This window comes from Silene latifolia, chromosome 11, assembly GCF_048544455.1.
Source record: "Silene latifolia isolate original U9 population chromosome 11, ASM4854445v1, whole genome shotgun sequence".
NCBI lineage: Eukaryota > Viridiplantae > Streptophyta > Magnoliopsida > Caryophyllales > Caryophyllaceae > Silene > Silene latifolia.
In genome coordinates this window covers 37,846,496-37,866,041 of record NC_133536.1, presented here as the reverse complement: position 1 = coordinate 37,866,041, position 19,546 = coordinate 37,846,496, and the positions used below count along the sequence as shown (strand labels likewise).

Here is a 19,546-nt window from a genome sequence, read left to right as displayed (position 1 = left end):
TTGTACATCAAGCACTGTGGTCATACCTTCAACTTGAATGCGAGCTCATCTTCGTACCAAGTAAATATTGACGATCATTTTGCTTGCATATGTATCAATTTCATTTCAAGGACTATTGATGTCCTTGACCATCGCCTATACCGTTTAAGAGTTCCAAAGTCTTCAAGGTGTCTAAAATCATTGTAAGTTTCTTACTATATCTACGATGAATATTGACGCAACTAATATGTAACTTAACTTATGACTACATCTTACTTATGTGCAGTCCGGTGCAATGAGTGACTACCTGGAATCAAGAGGCGTATCAGGAGCAGAAGAGGTTGCTAAGTTTAGGCAACGCCATATCAAATTAAGTTGGCAGAGTCCAAAACCTAACGATCTCGAGTCTGGATTATTTACAATGATGCACATGTTATGTTACGAGGGTGCCCCTTTCGAGCACGAAGACCTTCCGAAGAAGGTTGGTCGGCGCTATCTGTGTATCCAACTGGCTGCGACCCTTGTATTATCCGATATGAACAAAGTTCGAGCAGAAACCATGGACAATGTGAAGAAATTTATTGCTCAAAAGGAAAGCTTATGGCAAGTCGTATATGCTAGGCGTAAAGTTTCGAAGATCTTGAATAAAAAATAACAATGTTTTATTAATATTTCATGTAGCCTACTACTGTTTGATCTTGTGTACTGTTTTGAATGTAGTTAAATTTGTACTAGCTATACTTTTCTAGCAGGATCAACATTAAATGAAAAAAGTCTGCAAGTTTTCAGTTGAAACTTTTTGGCCATCGTTTGAAATGTTAGTTTAAAATTTTTGTAACTTTATTGAATTTTCCAGTCTGAAACTTTAAGCCTCCACTTTGAAATTTCAACTCAGTCATGTTGAAACTTCAACTAAGCATGTACTAATAAAATTCCAAACTAAACTTCTGAAACTTTGACGAAGGATTTTAAAACTTTAAATCAGAAATTTTAAAACTTCAGCCAACAATATTTAAATTTATAATATTTAAATTCCAATTTTAACTACTGAAACTTTGACAGCGCATTTTAAAATTTTAATTCACAACTTTTGGAATTTCAACCTACAATATTTCACTACCACGTGAATTCTCTACATTGTGAAACTTTAACCGTCAACATTGAAACTTCAACTCACTGAAGTTGAAACTTCAACCAAACGGATGAAATTAAAAAATCCGAAGTCACTTTTTGAAACTTTGACGACACATTCTGAAATTGTAACTTATAACTATTGAAACTTTAACCTAATCTATTCACATTTCAAGTGACTCCTCCTCATTCTGAAACTTTAAACATTAACTTCGAAATTTCAATTGACTCAAGTTGAATCTTCAATCAAACATACAATAATAAAATCCCAAAGACAACTTTTGAAACTTTGACGACGCATTTCGAAATTTTAACTCACAGCCTTTGAAACGTCATCCAATTATATAAAATTCCAAACTAAACTTCTGAAACTTTGACGAAGGATTTTAAAACTTTAAATCAGAAATTTTAAAACTTCAGCCAACAATAGTTAAACTTATAATATTTAAATTCCAATTTTAACTACTGAAACTTTGACATCGCATTTTTAAATTTTAATACACAACTTTTGGAATTTCAACCTGCAATATTTCACTACCAAGTGAATTCTCCACATTGTGAAACTTTAACTGTCAACATTGAAACTTCAACTCACTGAAGTTGAAACTTCAACCAAACGGATAAAATTAAAAAATCCAGTCACTTTTTGAAACTTTGACGACACATTCTAAAATTGTAACTCATAACTTTTGAAACTTTAACATTCTGAAACTTTATGCACCAACTGTGAAACTTTATGCACCAACTGTGAAACTTCAACTCACTCTTGTTGAAACTTCAAAGCAATAGTTTTAAAAATTCATGCCTGAACCTCGAAATTGTAACAGAATAACTGTGAAACTTCAACACTGCATTGGATTTTTCAATCCAAAAATTGTCTACCTTAAATTTCACCATAAACTTCAAAATTTAAAAATAAAAAAATTCGAACATAGACCATGACTACACAAACATCTACTTCCAAGGAATACATTTTAATATAAAAAAATTCCTACTCTTCCGACAAGTCTTCTACTTCTTCCTCTTCCTCCTCCTCTTCTTCAGATGATTCCGACAATTGCGGTGGATGCTCAGCAAAAGGGTTAGGACAGTTCCTCTTGTCATGGTGTGCCATTTGCTTGCAATTATTGCACATGCGTTTCGGCTTACTGGCAATTGCAATGGCCTTCGCCTTACTAGACAAAATCCTTTTTCCACTCCCTTTGTTTTTGGAATATTTAGGTGGCAGTATAGAAATCTCCTTACTTGCTTTACAACCAAGCAATTTCTCCATTTCTTGTTGTTTATTCAACTTCTCACCTACCGGTGTCGACTTCTCTCTAAATTCCCTTATTAAATTAGTAAGACCTTCAACGTCTTCCTTTTCCTTATCAACAAGCACCCCAATTGTTTCGTGAATTTTCGACCACAATTTTGTCATCTGAAGTTGCTTACTGTCTACAATATCCATGTCATCTGTACACTCCCCTGTACTATTGTGTCCACTCCGCAATGCATCCTTTGTCCATCTCCTAGCAATTGCAGATTCCGGAATTTTTTTAACCCCATTACCGGAATAAATCCAAATTATGTGCCTGCAGAGTAGTCCCTTCCTCTCAAAAAGTTTACAGGAACATCTCGCCTCAAAAGTCCCTGAGTTATCAAATGAAATTGAAACTTTCATGACTAATAGAAACTTTATTACTTACACTTTGAAACTTTAAGACAATTTCATGAAATTCTAATACCTCAACTATCTAAAACACATCTTAACAAGTAATAAATTAACGTACTAATACTTCAAATATGTAAAACTTTATTTCTTATACTTTGAAACTTCAAGACAATTTCATGAAATTTTAATTTTTCAACTATGTAAAACACTCCTGAACAAGTAAAAAATCAACGTACTAATACTTCAACTATGTAAAACTTTATTACTTAAACTTTGAAACTTTAAGACAATTCCATGAAATTCTAATACTTCAACTATGTAAAACACCTCTTAACAAGTAATAAATCAACAACGTACTAAATTACTCATACCGGGTTATCTTTGAACATCAAAATTACGGCCTCCCAATGAATCCTTCAAGGTAGTAACCTCTAAGTTGTTCGACTCCAAGAAACCCTTGCAACTAAATCCACCAATTGCATTTTTTAACTCCTCTTGAAACTCCTCGAAAATATCATGTGTGTAAATCTTCGCACCATCACTCTCTATTGCCAACTTACTGCATAACTTTGGGTTTGAGTGACGGTTTTCGTTATCAAGCCTCTTTTGGTTGTGTCTTTGTTGGTCCAAAGCACTTTCAAAGCGCATCCAAAACTCAACAAGAGTACCATTTCTCGCCTCAAACCTCTTGAAAAAACTGTTTTCACTTTCCGACCGCTGTGTCGTCCTCATAATACCACCCATTCTCAAGTCCTTACAGTGCGCCATCACCCACTGCCTCCTTATATCATAGCAGTCCGTAAACCATTCAATGTCACGGTACGTGTTCCTCCATTATTGTTGACCATCTATTGTCGAACTCCTCTGCTTCAAGTTCCTCGTCCCATACAATAGCATTTAACTTTTTTAGAAATACCTGGTAATCTTTCCTTTTGCTACCATACTTACAAGGAACCTTATTCATAATGTGCCACATGCGAGAACCGTGTCCGTCTTTGTCTTGAATTTTTCGGTCATCGACGCAATTATTCCAGGATCTTGATCTGTTATTATGTACTCTGGTTCCTTTCCCCCCATAGCAATCAAAAACCTCTCGAACACCCAATTAAACGATTCCGTAGTTTCTTTCGCTATAAGGGCACAACATAAAGTTATTGATCGTTTATGGTTGTCAATCCCTGTGAAGGGAGTGAAAACCATCTTGTACTTGTTAGTGGAGTAAGTAGGGTCGCATTTAAACGGCATCTCCAAAGACAGAGTAGTTCCTCCTACCAATGCCATCCGCCCAAATTGCGCGTCGTAGGCTACCATCTACGTCAACATCATAGTCGAAGTAGAAGTCTGGCCGAGTCTCTGCCATGCTCTTGAAGTGATCAATGAAAAGTTGTTCGTCCCTTTCATGAATAAAACACTTTATGTCTCTTTGAAAATTTTTGAAGTCGTTCAAACTAGCCCCTATATTGTGGAACCCATTAACAACCTCCTTACACATTCAGTAGGTTCTTGTTGCTCCAATATTCAGCTGCAATGAATTAACAAACGAACGTCAGAACAGAAATTAAATTCACAATCGAACATTCAAACTTTAACCCTGTCCAGTTAAATTCATTCTCACAAACGTAACTGTCAATGAAATTTTAACCGTTCCATTCAAAAATTCAACACTCTTTTAAGAAACTTTAACTCAGATCATGGAAAAAAAAATTACAACATTATCTTTCCTGTCTTTTAACATTTGAATTGAGCACTAAAACTTTAGATGTTAACTTTAAAATTTTAACGACAAATTTTGCAACTTCAACACGTTCATGTCTCGCATTTGTCAAATATAAAGTTGAAACTTTTAAAGACAATTTTGAAAGTCTAATTCACATTTTATGAAATATTAAATCTATTTCCGGAAATTCAACTACATATTTCAGTAATGGAACTTTATGCGTGAACTACGAAATTGTAATATACAAAAATTTAAACATCAACAACTTACAACATAAAAACTGACTCCATAACCCACACTCACTAATGAAACTTTAAAAGTACATTGTGAAACTTTAACCTCTAACTTTTAAAACTTTAAGTTACTAACCCTTGAATTTGAGACAATTAGTCCCATGTGATACTTGGAAATGTTTTTGGATAATTTTTGAAACTCCCTATCTTTGACAGCAACAAGCTCGTGATTATGTTCTTCATGAAACCGGTCCACTAAAAGCACACCATTCTTCGAAAATAACCTCATCCGAGCTTTACAACCAATCCTTTTAAGCTTATTTCTTCTCTCCTGCTTACTTCCATCTTCTTCCTTACCCGGACTTTCGTTACTTGATTTTGTAAACCCCTCCCTATTACAAACCAATAATTTTGATTTTATAGTACCGTCACGCCACTTTTTAGTTGTGTATTTTCTCACATCGAACCCAACCCCAAGTTCGTACACCTTATAAAATGTTATAGCTTCCTCAATATCCCCAAACTCCATCCCAATGTATGGAGTAAATACATCCTCCAACTGCTTACAAAAGTCTTCCTCTGACACCGGTGGAATTGTTTCATCATCTACATCAGCTGCAACTGACGACACAAAATAATCAAAAAAAAAAAAGTTCAGTACAAAATAAAAAATAAAAAACATTAATCAACGGAAACTAAACCAACGTACAAACATAATAATTACCAAAAATCTGCTAAAAAACCCTAATGTAAAACAATTGAAACTTTAATAAAGCCAAAAGTTGTCACCAACCCTAAACCAAAAACTAAAGCATACGACTACTCGTCTCCCTTACCTCCATCGTCTAAAAAAAAAAAAGTTTTGTAACCTTTTTTTCGCTTACCTATTTTCCTCTGCCTCTTCTAATATGTCTACTTACAAACACGACATGTTCATCTTCCATCACGCAAAAAAATATAAAGATAAATTTCACACCGTGCAAATATTACTACTCATATAAACACAATTCCTTTTCTAACTATACATACGTTTAACAATGATAACTAGTAAAATATCTCTATAGAACAATTAAATTAGAAGTACTCATCTTACCATTCTCAATGACCTCATAAGCCACAATCTCCATATCAGCCATGAAATATAAGTGATGAACTAAATAGAGGATGAATATGGTCGAAAATTTAAGTAAATATTAAAGAACTAACTAAAGGATGAAGGGATGTTATTAAACCAGTATGAAGATTAATTTTTTAGGGAGTAATATAAGGAAGAAGAAAGGGTTAGAGAGAAGAATACAATTTAACGTGAAAGGGATATTACAGTTGTGCTAATGAATACGAGGTAATCAGTGTTGGGAGAATAAAAAGTGTATTGATTATGATTATTAGTTGATTTCTTTTTTTTTTTTTTTTTACGTAAAACTCAAAACAAATCTCAACCCTTGGTTTCACCTAATCCAATGGCCAAAAAAAGGACTTAGGGACTCATATATTTGAGTGGACTCATTTGAACTTGGCTATATATATATATATATATATATATATATATATATATATATATATATATATATATATATATATATATATATATATATATATATATATATATATATATATATATCGTAATTTGTGCAATAATTTGTAATACATTTATATTCAAACAATTTTATGGATACAAATAAATGCCAAAATCCTAATAAAACATAGAACTATCTCGTGCATTACACGGATGACAATTTTGAAATTTCGTCGTTCGAAAAGACCTACGACTCTACGAGTGTAGTTCCTCCATCTTTATTTGGTGTTTAATTCTTAATAATTGGTCTCAGTATTTTTATTTACTAGATAATACAAATTACAACAAGTGAAGATCATAATAAGTGGTCTAAATATTTTTATTTGAAATTACACATGATTTCTTTTGTTTTAGTCTATATTGATGTAGTGTAACCAAAAGCATAAATAGATATTGGTTCCCCACATAGTATTCATTTTTCATTCCTTAGTAAGAAAAAATATAATAGATATTAGCTCCCTACTTAACTATTTGAAATTGCACTAGTTTTGTGATCCGTGCAATGCACGAGACCTTTAAAAACCTATTTCTTGCAAAGAGGGAAGTTGTATGCTATCATTCAGCACAATAGAGACGTGATTTAGAAAATATTCTGTAACAAAACATCGTAACATAGTTGATTAGAGTAATACTCTACCTTAACTTCTCCTTTCACAAGTGGTTAAAATAATGTATATTTTGCCTCATTCACTTCTCGTCTGACCCAATACAATATATATTTGTTTAACCGATTGTGAGAGGGCAAAGGAAAAAGACAGGAGAGATGTAACACCCCGACCCAAACCGGGTCGGGAGCGGTTACTTATGATAGCTCACCAGGCTGTGTACATGGCCCACAGATCAACACGGGTCCTTTTATAGCGCATTTTATCCTCACTCATGCGCATCCCGGAAACCTTCCCATGAGGTCACCCATCCTAAGACTACTCCCAGCCAACCACGCTTAACTTTGGAGTTTTTTCGCATGGATGACCATAAAAGAAAGTGCACTTTGTTAATATGAGTATTACTTTCAATCTCTTTAAGCACTAGTCATTTAAACCTATCACTGGACCTCTTCAATTAACGTGGGGTGTTACAATCACCCCCACATGAAGAACGCAACGTCCTCGTTGCGCCTGGGACCATAACCGCTATCCCAGAATCCTCCCCGCTAGGTGTGTGATTACAATGGAGCGTATAACCACTGCCTCCAGGAGCATATAACAACTGCCTCCGATCACCACACGGTCGCAGGGTTGCTCTGATACCACTTGTAACACCCCGACCCAAACTGGGTCGGGAGCGGTTACGTATGATAGCTCACCAGGCTATGTACATGGCCCACAGATGAACACAGGTTCTTTTATAGCGCATTTTGTCCTCACTCATGCGCATCCCGGAAACCTTCCCAGGAGGTCACCATCCTAAGACTACTCCCAGCCAAGCACGCTTAACTTTGGAGGTCTTTCGCATGGATGACCATAAAAGAAAGTGCACTTTGTTGATATGACTAGTACTTCCAATCCCTTTAAGCACTAGTCATTTAAACCTATCATTGAACCTCTTGAATTAACGTGGGGTGTTACAAGAGAAGGTTGGAGGGAGAAGATAGATAACAACCTTCACTTTTATCTAGTGTCAGAATTCATACGAGACCGTCAAACCCGCACTAAGTAAAACATGTTTTACATATAAATCTATTATTAATGTTCACGTTTTGATGTCCATCATTGTGTTCGAGGAGACAAATCACTTATTCAACTACGTGGATGATAAAATAAGATCAACATAATATCTTACAAAATAAGTTACTTCTTTGCAATGAGAGTGGACATAGTCAGGAAATGTGAACGTATTAATAAAAGGTGATTTTGTTTTGACATGGCACAAGGAGTTTGATTTCATGTATGAGAAGATAATTAATATCGATCAAATTAATCTTAAGGTAATTGATTCTAGATCCATTATAAGTTATCCTACAAAATGAACGCCTTTGTGCTTCAAGTCTGCTTTTCATCTCTCTTTACTTGTTATTGGCAATCAATTATAGTTGACATAAGAGATTAGAGGGGAATTGATTTGAATATCCTAGTGCATGCTATACGATAAGGTAATTTGACAGGCACTTGGCAATTCCACCTTGCTTTTAGGTAGTCCTTTTATAGCGAGCTCAATAGGATAGATTGGATTCGATGATAATATTAGAGTATACACATTGAAAAGTATTTCCTCTTTCTATTATTTCCTCTTTTTTTTTTTCCTATTATTTTGACACCTCATTTCTCACTATCTCTATCTTCATCCTAGCTTTCTTCTATTTTTTTCCAATATCAAAGAGGATCCTTTTATTTAACATCTCTCAAATTTTTGATAACTAAAAAATAAAAATAAAAATAAAATATATGACACATGGTAGATGAGGGATGACTATTGGGCACAAAGGCCTAGGTTGTACTTCCTATAAAAATACAAGAAATCTTCCTCTTTCTCTTTCAAAGAGGATGTTCAAATTGATTCCACATTCAAGAGAATATCCTCTTAGAGGAGAAAGAGTGCTAAGAAGATGCATCATTCTGTTTAATGTGGATTCTCTTTCCCCCGTCTCGGTCATTTGTTTACCTTTTTAAGGTATCACAACCTAGTGTTTACCTTTTTATTTTGAGAATATTAATCAAAGGGTAATTTGATCACTCACAAGCCTAGACCTGGCAAAATCAACCCGACCTGATTGACCCGACCCGAAAATATTGACTCGAGACCCGAAATCGACCCGAACTGCCGCACCCGAATGACACCCGAAGCCCGAATTGACCAGACTCGACCCGAAAATGACTCGATCTTTCATGTACCCGTAACAGACCCGACCCGAAACCATTCAACCCGAAAATGGCCTGACAGAATATAACTTTAGTTGACTACAACAGACTTGAAATACCTTTTTCTCTATTAATCATTGACCCGAAAACGATCCGATCCAAAATAACCCGACCCGCTTGACCCGAAACAGACTCAAATTCCGAAATGACCCGGCTCGACCCGAGCTAAACTGAAAATTTGAGAAACCCAAAATGGCCCGACCCGAAATCGACCCGTTATCCCGATTTGCTAGGTCTACACAAGCCCCCTTGTCAACTTGTCATAGAATGACACTATCTACAAGTGGTCTCCTCCACAAATGTCCAGGACAAAGGGAGTATGTGAGAGTAGGTAATTACGGAGTAATTTTTTAACTGGTGAAATTATAAACAGTCCTTTATAGCACATTTAATAATTGTTACTCTCCACAATGTTGCCCACACCACCTAGTCCAAACACAGTCATTGATATTAGTCGAACTGAGAGGTTAGCATTAGATTGGCAAGTCTCAGGCCGTCCTAATCTAAATGCCCTTACACTTTGCGTTCTTGTTACTCCTTTAGTCTATACCCTTGTGAAAAATAACATGGAACCGACATCTAGTTATATGATAGACCCTCGTATCATCCTAATGTACCTACTCGTCACTTCCTAATCGTGAACATCCCACGACTCCAAATAAGACCAGCTTTAGTACAAACGGTTACTTCAATATTGACATGCGCCAATCAAAATAACACCATATAAGATCAAATGTACTTTGCCAATGGGCACACGAATCCAAATATTACGTAACAATATACTCCCTCCTATCCACTCTTTTTTTCCCTATTTCCTAAAACGGATTATTCAGGTTTTCTTCCCCTTTCCTTTTTCAGAAAGTTTTTATTAATATTATACTCTTACCTCTCTCCACTCATCAAACCCCACCATATCCTTTACTAATATTTAATTCTAATTATTCCTACCTCTCTCCAATAACCAAACCCCACCCATCTCCTTTATTAATATTTAATCCTAATTATTCATACCTCTCTCCAATTACTAAACCCCACTCATATTTTTATCAATATTATACTCTCCACCCTTAATCTCCATGCCCACTTCAAAGAGGAACAAAAGAGTGGATAGGAGGGAGTAACATTTATAAGATCAAATGCAACTTGATAAGTTCCTTTATTTTTTGACAGCTACAATATGATAATTGATTAACTGCAAACAACGATAAAATTATATAAGCAACTCGACATATATACTCTGTAACAAATATAGAGTACTAAACATGAGGTAGTAATCATCATTAACATAGCAAGGGAGTACATAATTTCAAATTGGACATCTAAAAATTAATTAATGACTACATATCATGCGCAAACCACTAACTATTGAGTAGTAATCTAATGAACTTCCAGGCTCCAACAATTAAGAATCACATTGTCAAATCCTGAAAAAGAAAAAGAAAGGAACACTAGTTTAAACCCGTGTAAAAAATGCATAGGTCGACAATCATAATAACATCCGTTATTATTGGATAAATGAGAATATAAATGATACTCGTTAAATGTGCAATGCCATAAACTCGTGACATTATAATTGTGAATAAACTTGTATTTTCTAAATTTGAAACACGCTTGCCCAATTTTACCTGAACCCAATACAACCGAACTTGTAACTCGTTTGACCAGCAAACTTGAATGGTAAGACGCCTACTATGTCATTCTAACTTTTTGGGACATTCAAACCGAACTCGACTCAGTTAACCCGTTTACCAAGTTCTATATCCCCTAACAGTTTGGGATAGATATAAATTATTCAATTTCAAATTCCAAAAATACAACAATCCATTGATATTGATTTGTTTGATTCATTTCGTCAAGTGGCCCAAAAACAAACATTTAGCCGTTAGGATTAATTTGTTGATCATCTAATTAATAGATTAAACCCTAACCCAACCCATATACGTTGGTTATTCTCACGCATTGATATCTCTATCTAGTATATCTTGCAGTCTTCATTTGTACATCCATCTCCCTCTCAATATCTAATTTTTTCGATACCTCCTTCAATCCGATTCAGCTTCAAATAATGCATACCTAAACAGCTTTTATAAATTATAAGGTATGGTATATGGAAAAAAAATAAATATCTCATTCAATTTATGAGGTTTGATAGTATTTTAATGTTAGTTTATCAATTTTGACCGCTTCATAGCAATTATATCTAATATTTTTTTAACCTAATTTCATAGGATATTATTTATACATTTGATGATTCATATTTTTTAATACCTATCTGCGTCTTTGTCCCTCATGTTTTTGAGGTATATTAATTTATGTGTTTATTGATGAAAATTTTAGTTTTTAAAGAGTTTATGCTTACAATTATTTCTCTTATCTCTTATGTTTTTTATAGCACTCCTCATAATATTCAGATCTTCTACATGCATTTTATAAGATTTATCCATGAAGATCATTTATGCTTTATTTTTGTCATTTGGAGTTGTTCATGTATAATAAATCTGGTTATAATGATTTTAATTTCATTTCTTTACCAACATTTAACTTATTATTTCCTTTCTCCAATTTTTTGATATAGTAATAATTTATGGGACTTGTAAATGATACTCAAAACAATTATATTTCACACTGAAAAAAATGCTTCGTAAATATTTTGTTATCTTATAATTCCATCACAAATTTCTATAATATAATTTCATGTTTAGAGGTAGTAGTAGTTATGGGGCAAACAAATATAGTGAAAAAACACAAATTGTGAGATTAAAGAAATCCCACAAACAAACGTGGGTTTCTTCAGCAAAAAATAAATAAATAAATAAATAAATTTGTTCCTAAAAAATAGGGACCAATTAAAAAGTTTTAAAGAACCTAACTTTTATACTAGGTAGATTGAAAAGAAAATGATACTGCCTATTTCAATAGGATTTAAAAACCTACCTCAAATCCTCAATTGTAAGGTCTATGTATATCCCTTGATATCATTTTACATCTTCCCCGCAATTCATTCCAAGTGTATTAGTAGGAGTAATCTAAGTATATTCCGATCAATTTTCAATGATGATCCGTTCAGAGATAATTTTGGGAAAAAAAAAAATTTGATGCATACTAACAATTAGTACAATTCTCCTCGGGAATGCTTTGCTCATTCTTTGTGCTGATTAACAGAAAAAAAAATGGTTGCTGGTTACTAAAAAACTAGTGTATAATTTCCTAAAAAAATATTTTAGGAGTAATAAACTTCAAGATACATTACTTTGCAAAAAAAAAAATGAGTATCACGACTACAGAGGAGATAAATATACCTGCAAAAAAAAAAAGAGACATAAGTTCAATTAGGACGAAAATTGGGTTTTAGTGCTTAACTAAAAATTTCAAGAAGACATGAATGGTTAATGACTGCCATTTTGTTGGATAATATTACGGTTTATATTGATTCAATAAATGTAAAATTGTTCCTGCTAATTATGAAAGGAAGAGGAACAGAATAAGACACCAAAGGTCATCTATGCGTTTATTGATGAACGGGTAATAACAGGCTTTTTTGTGGACTTGTCGTCTTCATTGCCGTTGGAATTTGAGAAAATTAGTTGAAATAGAAGGTTTAAACTTATATAAGCAGTCAAACGCTAGGATTATAAGCAAAAGGGATGCCACGTGGCGTTAGACAAATGCGCTACGATTATAAGCAAAAGAGATGCCACGTGGCGTTAGACAAATGCTCAAATCTTGCCTTTTTATATTATTTATTTATAGTTATGTTACAAACACACGGACTAGTTTACAACTAAGTCTACACACATGAACCAAGTGGTGTTAGTTCAGAGGTAGCTAGGTTAAACCTTGAAACTTGCATAAATGTAAGAGTTGAGAGGTCCCGGGTTCGACTACTAGCTGGGGCGATGATCACTTGGCCATTGAAGTCCCCGAAGAGGGTGACTTACATGGTCCATGTGGTAGTGCGGGAATGCATAGGCCCAGGGGGGACTCAACCCTCTCGTCATAAAAAAAAGTCTTTAACCGATGTATATATTTTTTGTATGTGCACATTGCACACTCTATATAGTGGTACTAGTAGTTAGGCAAATTGTTAACTAAAAAAAAAGTACTGCTTTGGGGAAATTGAGATAAGAATTAGTACAAATTTGCTACTTAATAAATCGAATGATTCCCTTAGTCCGAGATCACCAAACATGACTTAGAATTAAGAGCGGGTGATATTACTCCAATCAAGAAGCGTCAAACGATCATCCATGTATAATATTCAACATAATTTCAAATATCTGTTAGATCGTAACTGAATACCAAACCAAGAAATAAAAACAAATGGAAAAAAAGCAATTAGAAACTCATATACTTATGTCAAATGTCAAATCTTTTTCACCCCTTGGTCCCAAATCATTCGTGTTGTATATTTGTTGTACTTTGCCTTATTATAATACAGAGTATAATACAATACAAATAGTAATTTTAATGAACCCGAGTATAGTTATCCGTATTTCAAATTTATATCTTCTACCCTAAACTATAAACATGTAATTTAGCAACGATAACGACATTTCGATAATTAATCATTCTTTGAGCCATATGAATCACAAATCCACTAAATGAATGTGGATGCTCTGTATGCTTTTCAATTTTGAAATTTTATCCCAAGGTTAATCACGTATAGTAAACCTTAAACCATTGATCTAAATTTGGGACAATGGAATTCGAGGAGTTACCATTGACAATGAAATGGGATAAAAAGTGGATCAAACATTGCTATATACGCAATGAATGACATGCTTGATAATTAATAGTTTGATGAGACGAATGTAAGGTAGAGTTTGATATTGAATTATACCTCTTTACTAGTTTTATACCCGTGCAACAAAATTGCACGGAATTATGTATTCAACAATTTAATCAAATGCATAAATATTAAAAACAAAATTTCAAATAATTATAACTTAAAATACTAATATAATTATAGTTATCAATTTTTTTTAAACTATCCCCTCCATATATAACTATGTAGGAATAAATAATTATGTTTCAATATATATACAATTTATAGTTGTACGTTAATCTTTTTATAATACATTAAGAAAACATAATATAGTGTAAGATATTTATTTAAAAAAGGTAGGAAATAGAGTAGACTAAGGAGTCGTTTGGTTGATCAAGGAACTTAATTTTCCTAGGAACTTCAATTTCATGGGAATTAAGTTCCTGCATCCAATTCGGGTGAATTTGACAAAAGTGTTTGGTTGCTCATGTTGGAATTAAATTACATGGGAACTTCCAATGACCAAGGGGGGAGTAGGTAAGCCAATTCCTACATCATGTAGGCATTGGAAGTTCCTGGGAACTTCTAATTCCCCCATTTTCCAAAAAATATGGCAACCAAACAACCCATATTTTTGCAATTCATGGGATTTTCCAATTCCTGTGTTTTTCAAGTGTCAACCAAACAACCCCTAAGTAGAGACAATTAAAGAAAGTAGAAGAGATATTATTAAATGTGTATGAAAAAAATGGAGGGATCCACTAAAATAAAAGTTTTTCAAGTTTTGAAAATTATTGGCCAATGGAATGCAAGAAATAGCTTGACTTTTATACTATGTAGATTGTCATGTTCAACAAAGTACTACTCTTATTGTTTCATTCATTTTTCTGCTTTATTTTGATACAAAAGTCAATTGAAAGAGAGATGAAATTTGTGGGAACATAAAAGGAAAAGAAGCAATTTGCAAAAATAAAACGGAGAATAAAACGGAGACAGAGAAAAACAATTGACAACCTGATAAAGAAGAGGTAAAGAAATGGTGGACAGAAAAAATAAGATAAAAGGATAAAATATTAGCAGCTAAGTAAGTTTATAAATAACTAATATTGAGAAATAAGTCTAGGGAAAACAATTTACAAATAATGTATATAGATCAAGGAACAATATCTGCAAATATGCAACATTTTCTTCCCTATTTAGCTGCGACGAACCATAAAAATTATTGTCCTGGATAAATATATATAGATGAAAGCCTGATGAAAAATCACCATTTTAATAATCGTTTTAATAGGCAATCTAAATGAGAGAAAAGAATGTCAGTCAATACCATATACTTAGTATTCATACCCAAATTTCTAACCAAGCCCAGAACAATTTTAGCCAAACTTCACTTTTCCCACAAGTTGCTCTGGATTTCAATATCATTTGACATCTAAACACTAACCAAGTAAAGATCAAAGTGAAGGATCGATCTAATTATTTCTAGCTAGTTGAAGTATTTTACGAGATAATACCAGATGTTTGTGTTAAGAAAAAATAGACTCTAAACGCATGAGCAGTTAGGCCCCTTATAGTTAAAGGTTGTGTCTACAAAGTAAACAACTGCAGTCCCTCAAATAACATCATCATCATCTCCAATAAAGATTTCAAATACTCCCTCCTATTCCAGATAACTGTCCCATTGTCCATTTTCGTCTAGTCAGATAACTGTCCCATTGTCTATTTTTGGACATGTTTTTCCTTACGTAATTACTATACTACACTTGTTACTTTTTAATATTTACAAATCAACCTACCCATAATCCATCCTATTAGTATAGTAATCCAGACCACTAATCTACTTAACCCTTAAACCAACCCAGCCCAATCCCATTAACCCTAATCTCTCGCGCCTTTTATTCCCGTCCTCATCCCCTCAAACCCTAGCGCTATCTCTCTCTCTCTCTTCCGCCTATCACTTCATCTCTTTCTCTCTCAACCGTCATTGTTTTCATCTTCTAATCTTCATCAAATTTATCATCTCCTCTTCCATTCTTCATCAAAACTTCATCGCCTCTTTTAATCTTCTTCAAACATTGATTATTATTCATAATCTTCGTTCATCACCTCTGATTAATCTGATCATTTTTTAAATTTTGATCTGGGTGGTGCTTCTGTGATGGAAAAATCTGAATTTAGTCGGTCTGATTTTGATCTTCGTGCTATGGAGAAGAAATATGAAGATTATTATCTGTGTGGTAAATCTGAGATGGAGATGAAAGAGGACGAAGTTGACGATGGATCGTCTGATGTTGTTGCATGTTGCTCAAATATTGCTCCTTTTACAATCATGGATGAGGAGATGGAGTTGAGGATGATGGTTAATTCAAAGAGAGGAGATTATGAGAGGGGGGCAAAGAGTTGGTTAGCAAGTCGTCAATCTGTTCAGAGCAGATTAATGTTTATGGAATATCTATGTAGATCATGGCCTGAATTTGGGGTTTTATTGGAGTATGAAAAGGGGGAGAGTACAAGGGAGAAAAGAGATGATGTTGCATGTAACTCTAATGTTGTCTGTAATTCCGATGGGAAATTAGATCCGGTATCCATACGAAAAAATCCGGTTATTACAAAATGGTTTATGGGAGAGCTTTCTAAATATTGGCCTGGTTTTTGTCTTGCAGACGAAGACGAATCGTCAGGAGGTTGATTTCTTGTTCCTTTAATTTTTTACATTGATTTTTTTTTTGGATTGGTGATGATTGCTGGTGGTTTTATTATGTCTGTTTCTTCTAATTTAATCTACCCAATGATCTCTAATGTTGAGGGTAGTTGATTGCATGAAATAATGTGTTCATATACAATGCCACCACAATTTGTAGTGATGAGGTTGTGTATGGACGATAATGTTGTTTACTAAAGCTAATTGTACTCAATTTCTCATGTCTGAAGTTAATATCCTTAGTGTCAAAGATGAAATAGTACAAAAGAGTTGCAAAGTTCTACAAAAAAACCAAATACAGACTAAACAAAATGCTTCACTGTGGCCTTCTTGTTTGTTTGTTGTCCTTGCTGCTTAATTTATCTGCGAAAATGGTGACTGATAAGATATCCAGTCTTTACTGAGTTCTAATTGTCCAAAATGTTTCATACTGATGATGTTTATATAAGCTTCTTTATTCCTTTGCACATAAATCTAAGAACCAATCAATAATTGACGTGACTCATTTTAGAGCATATTTAGTCCCCGAATTAGCCTCGTTCCGATGCTTTTTAGTGCATAATTAGGTCATTTACTATCTTTAGTCTTTCGTTTTGCATATTCTTTGAGGTTTTGATCCCTTGGTAGGAAAGAAGTAAGAACCTTGCATTTTCATGGCAAAATGGAGCTAAATTGATCGAATCTAATGACCAAGCATCAAAGGGAAAACAATGCTAGAAGGCCTATGTAAATAATGAAGTAAATGGCCAATGATGAAAAGATCCTTGCATCTCCAACAAGATCCTTGAGGATTGTTGGAGAAAGAAAAGAAGAAGATATGACTGGCTGCTGATCCGAGCGTCGTAGTGCTCAAGACGAGCGTCCTGGCCTGCCACAATTCTAGCGTCCCGTGGTCAAGACGCTCGTCCTGGTCCTTCAAAATCCGAGCGTCGCCCTCACCAATCCGCTCGGATTCCTCTCCAGTACAGACCGTCCTCAGCCAGGCCGCTCGGGATGAGCATATTTCAAGAAGACTAGCAAAGCGGAGATGAGCATCTCCTTCGAGAGGAGCACTTCCTCAGCTTTTCTTAAGGGTGTTAATCGTCATTTATGCCCTTAGTAACCCTAATTTATGTACCTATCCTTAGTATAAATACCCCATGGTACTAATTAGATTATCATGCTCTCTTTATGTTATTCTAATCTCATCTTAATCTTGTAATCAACTCTTAATTAAGCATTAATACAAATCTCATTTCCTTAATTTCTCTATTGTTCATCATTTATTTTGGTTAATTGAAGATTATTTGGGGTTTATTTTGGAGGATTGACAACCTTCCATCAATCATCAAGTACTTCTATTATTCTTTGCTTATTATTTTGGAATCATCATTAGGTATAATTCTCTTAATCCCTTTTTAATTATTGTTAATCATCTTCATTTATTCATCATGTTTTGTCTTGCTAGTATGATTGACAACCTTGTTAGCATGTTAAACTTGATCATGAGTGAGTAGTCATCTTAACTAGGGTTAATGGGGAATTAGAGAAAATCAACATGAGGATTGATTCATGCTTAATCTAATATGCTTTCATAATTAATTTGTTTGCTTGTTGTGATTTCAACTTATGCACATGTTATGTTTGATGAAATGCGAGCCTATGAATCCTTGCATTTTTTACCCATCACTTATCTATTCAATGAGACTTGTAAGACATAAACCAACTCGAGTCTCATTAGACCATGCATATAGTTGGATAGGGAGGATTAAGACGACTTGTAGGTGTTATACAATCTAATCGATTAGGCTACGGGACCCAAACCTTCCTAGGGATTGTAAGATGTACACTAACTTGATCCCATCACAACAATAATTGCTTGCATCTAGTTGAAAACATGTTTGTATGATCAAATCCCATGAATCCCCTATGAACCCATGACACCCTAGTGCTTTTAATCAATTATTTACATCTCATTTTAATCATCTTGCTTGTTTATTTACATTGTTATTTAGTTTAGTTGACCTCCTATCTCAACCCAAATTGTGACACCCTTAGACACGACCATTTGCAATCGAAAATCCTACATCAATACCCGTCCCTTGGGATCCGACCTTTACTTACCTCTTTACTAATAGTAGAGTAGTTTGTGAAGTTATAAATATTGTTTTAGTCTAGGTAACTCCTAACGACAAGTAACCGAAAACACGATAGTCCGACCAAAAATGGCGCCGTTGCCGGGGACGGTGTTAACTTGATTTGATTTTCTTTGGTTGTTTTTAGTTGTGTCTTTCTTCGTCTTGGAGAAGTAAAAACTCCTCAAGGTTTTTTCTAATTGTTTTCGAGTTGTTTGATATTTTGCATGTCTAGAAGATCACAAGGCAACTTGTTACCCATTGATCACGAATTGAAAGAACTTTGACAAACAATAGAAAACTTGCTAGAAATACTTTGAGAGGTATTGGTGAGGTTGTGGATATTCAACCAAATACTATTGAGTTCATCAATCCTTTTGCAATAGAAGGAGAGGAGAACCCAACACAAAATCAACCACAAAATCAACTACAAAATCAACCCACAATGCCTAAGTTTTCATCATATTCCGTACCAACAGAGGAGAACATACCCAATGGTACTCCCACACCACAACATTTGACTGGTAATTTAATTACAAAATCCGCATTTATCCAATTAGTCGAAAGAAGCCAATTTGAGCGGATGCCTAGTGAAGACCCTTATTCTCACATGAAGACTTTTTGTGACTATTGTGATGCGATTTCAAAAACCGGAGTGGCTCAAGACCAAATTCGATGGGTCTTATTCCCTTTTTTCTTTGATTGGTACCGCGAAACAATGGTTAAAGAGCCTTGATAAGGCTACTCTTGGTATTGACTCTTGGAAGAAATTGGCACTTGCTTTCTACAAAAAGTTCTATCCTCCGGAAAAGACTAAC

General features: G+C 34.3%; 2 protein-coding genes across 2 annotated transcripts; both read right to left on the bottom strand.

Moving 5' to 3' along the window:
- Window positions 1–2,101: 2,101 nt before the first annotated feature.
- On the bottom strand, window positions 2,102–3,532 carry LOC141613254 (protein FAR1-RELATED SEQUENCE 1-like). The gene is made up of 2 exons (XM_074431993.1): window positions 3,163–3,532; window positions 2,102–2,742 (listed from the first exon to the last, which is right to left on the bottom strand). The coding sequence occupies exons 1-2, from the start codon at window positions 3,530–3,532 to the stop codon at window positions 2,102–2,104; spliced, it is 1,011 nt and encodes a 336-aa protein (XP_074288094.1).
- Window positions 3,533–4,256: 724 nt separating this feature from the next.
- LOC141613253 (putative protein FAR1-RELATED SEQUENCE 10) lies at window positions 4,257–5,850 on the bottom strand. The gene is made up of 3 exons (XM_074431992.1): window positions 5,808–5,850; window positions 4,851–5,335; window positions 4,257–4,286 (listed from the first exon to the last, which is right to left on the bottom strand). Exons 1-3 carry the CDS (start codon window positions 5,848–5,850, stop codon window positions 4,257–4,259), a joined length of 558 nt encoding a protein of 185 aa, XP_074288093.1.
- Window positions 5,851–19,546: the final 13,696 nt, after the last annotated feature.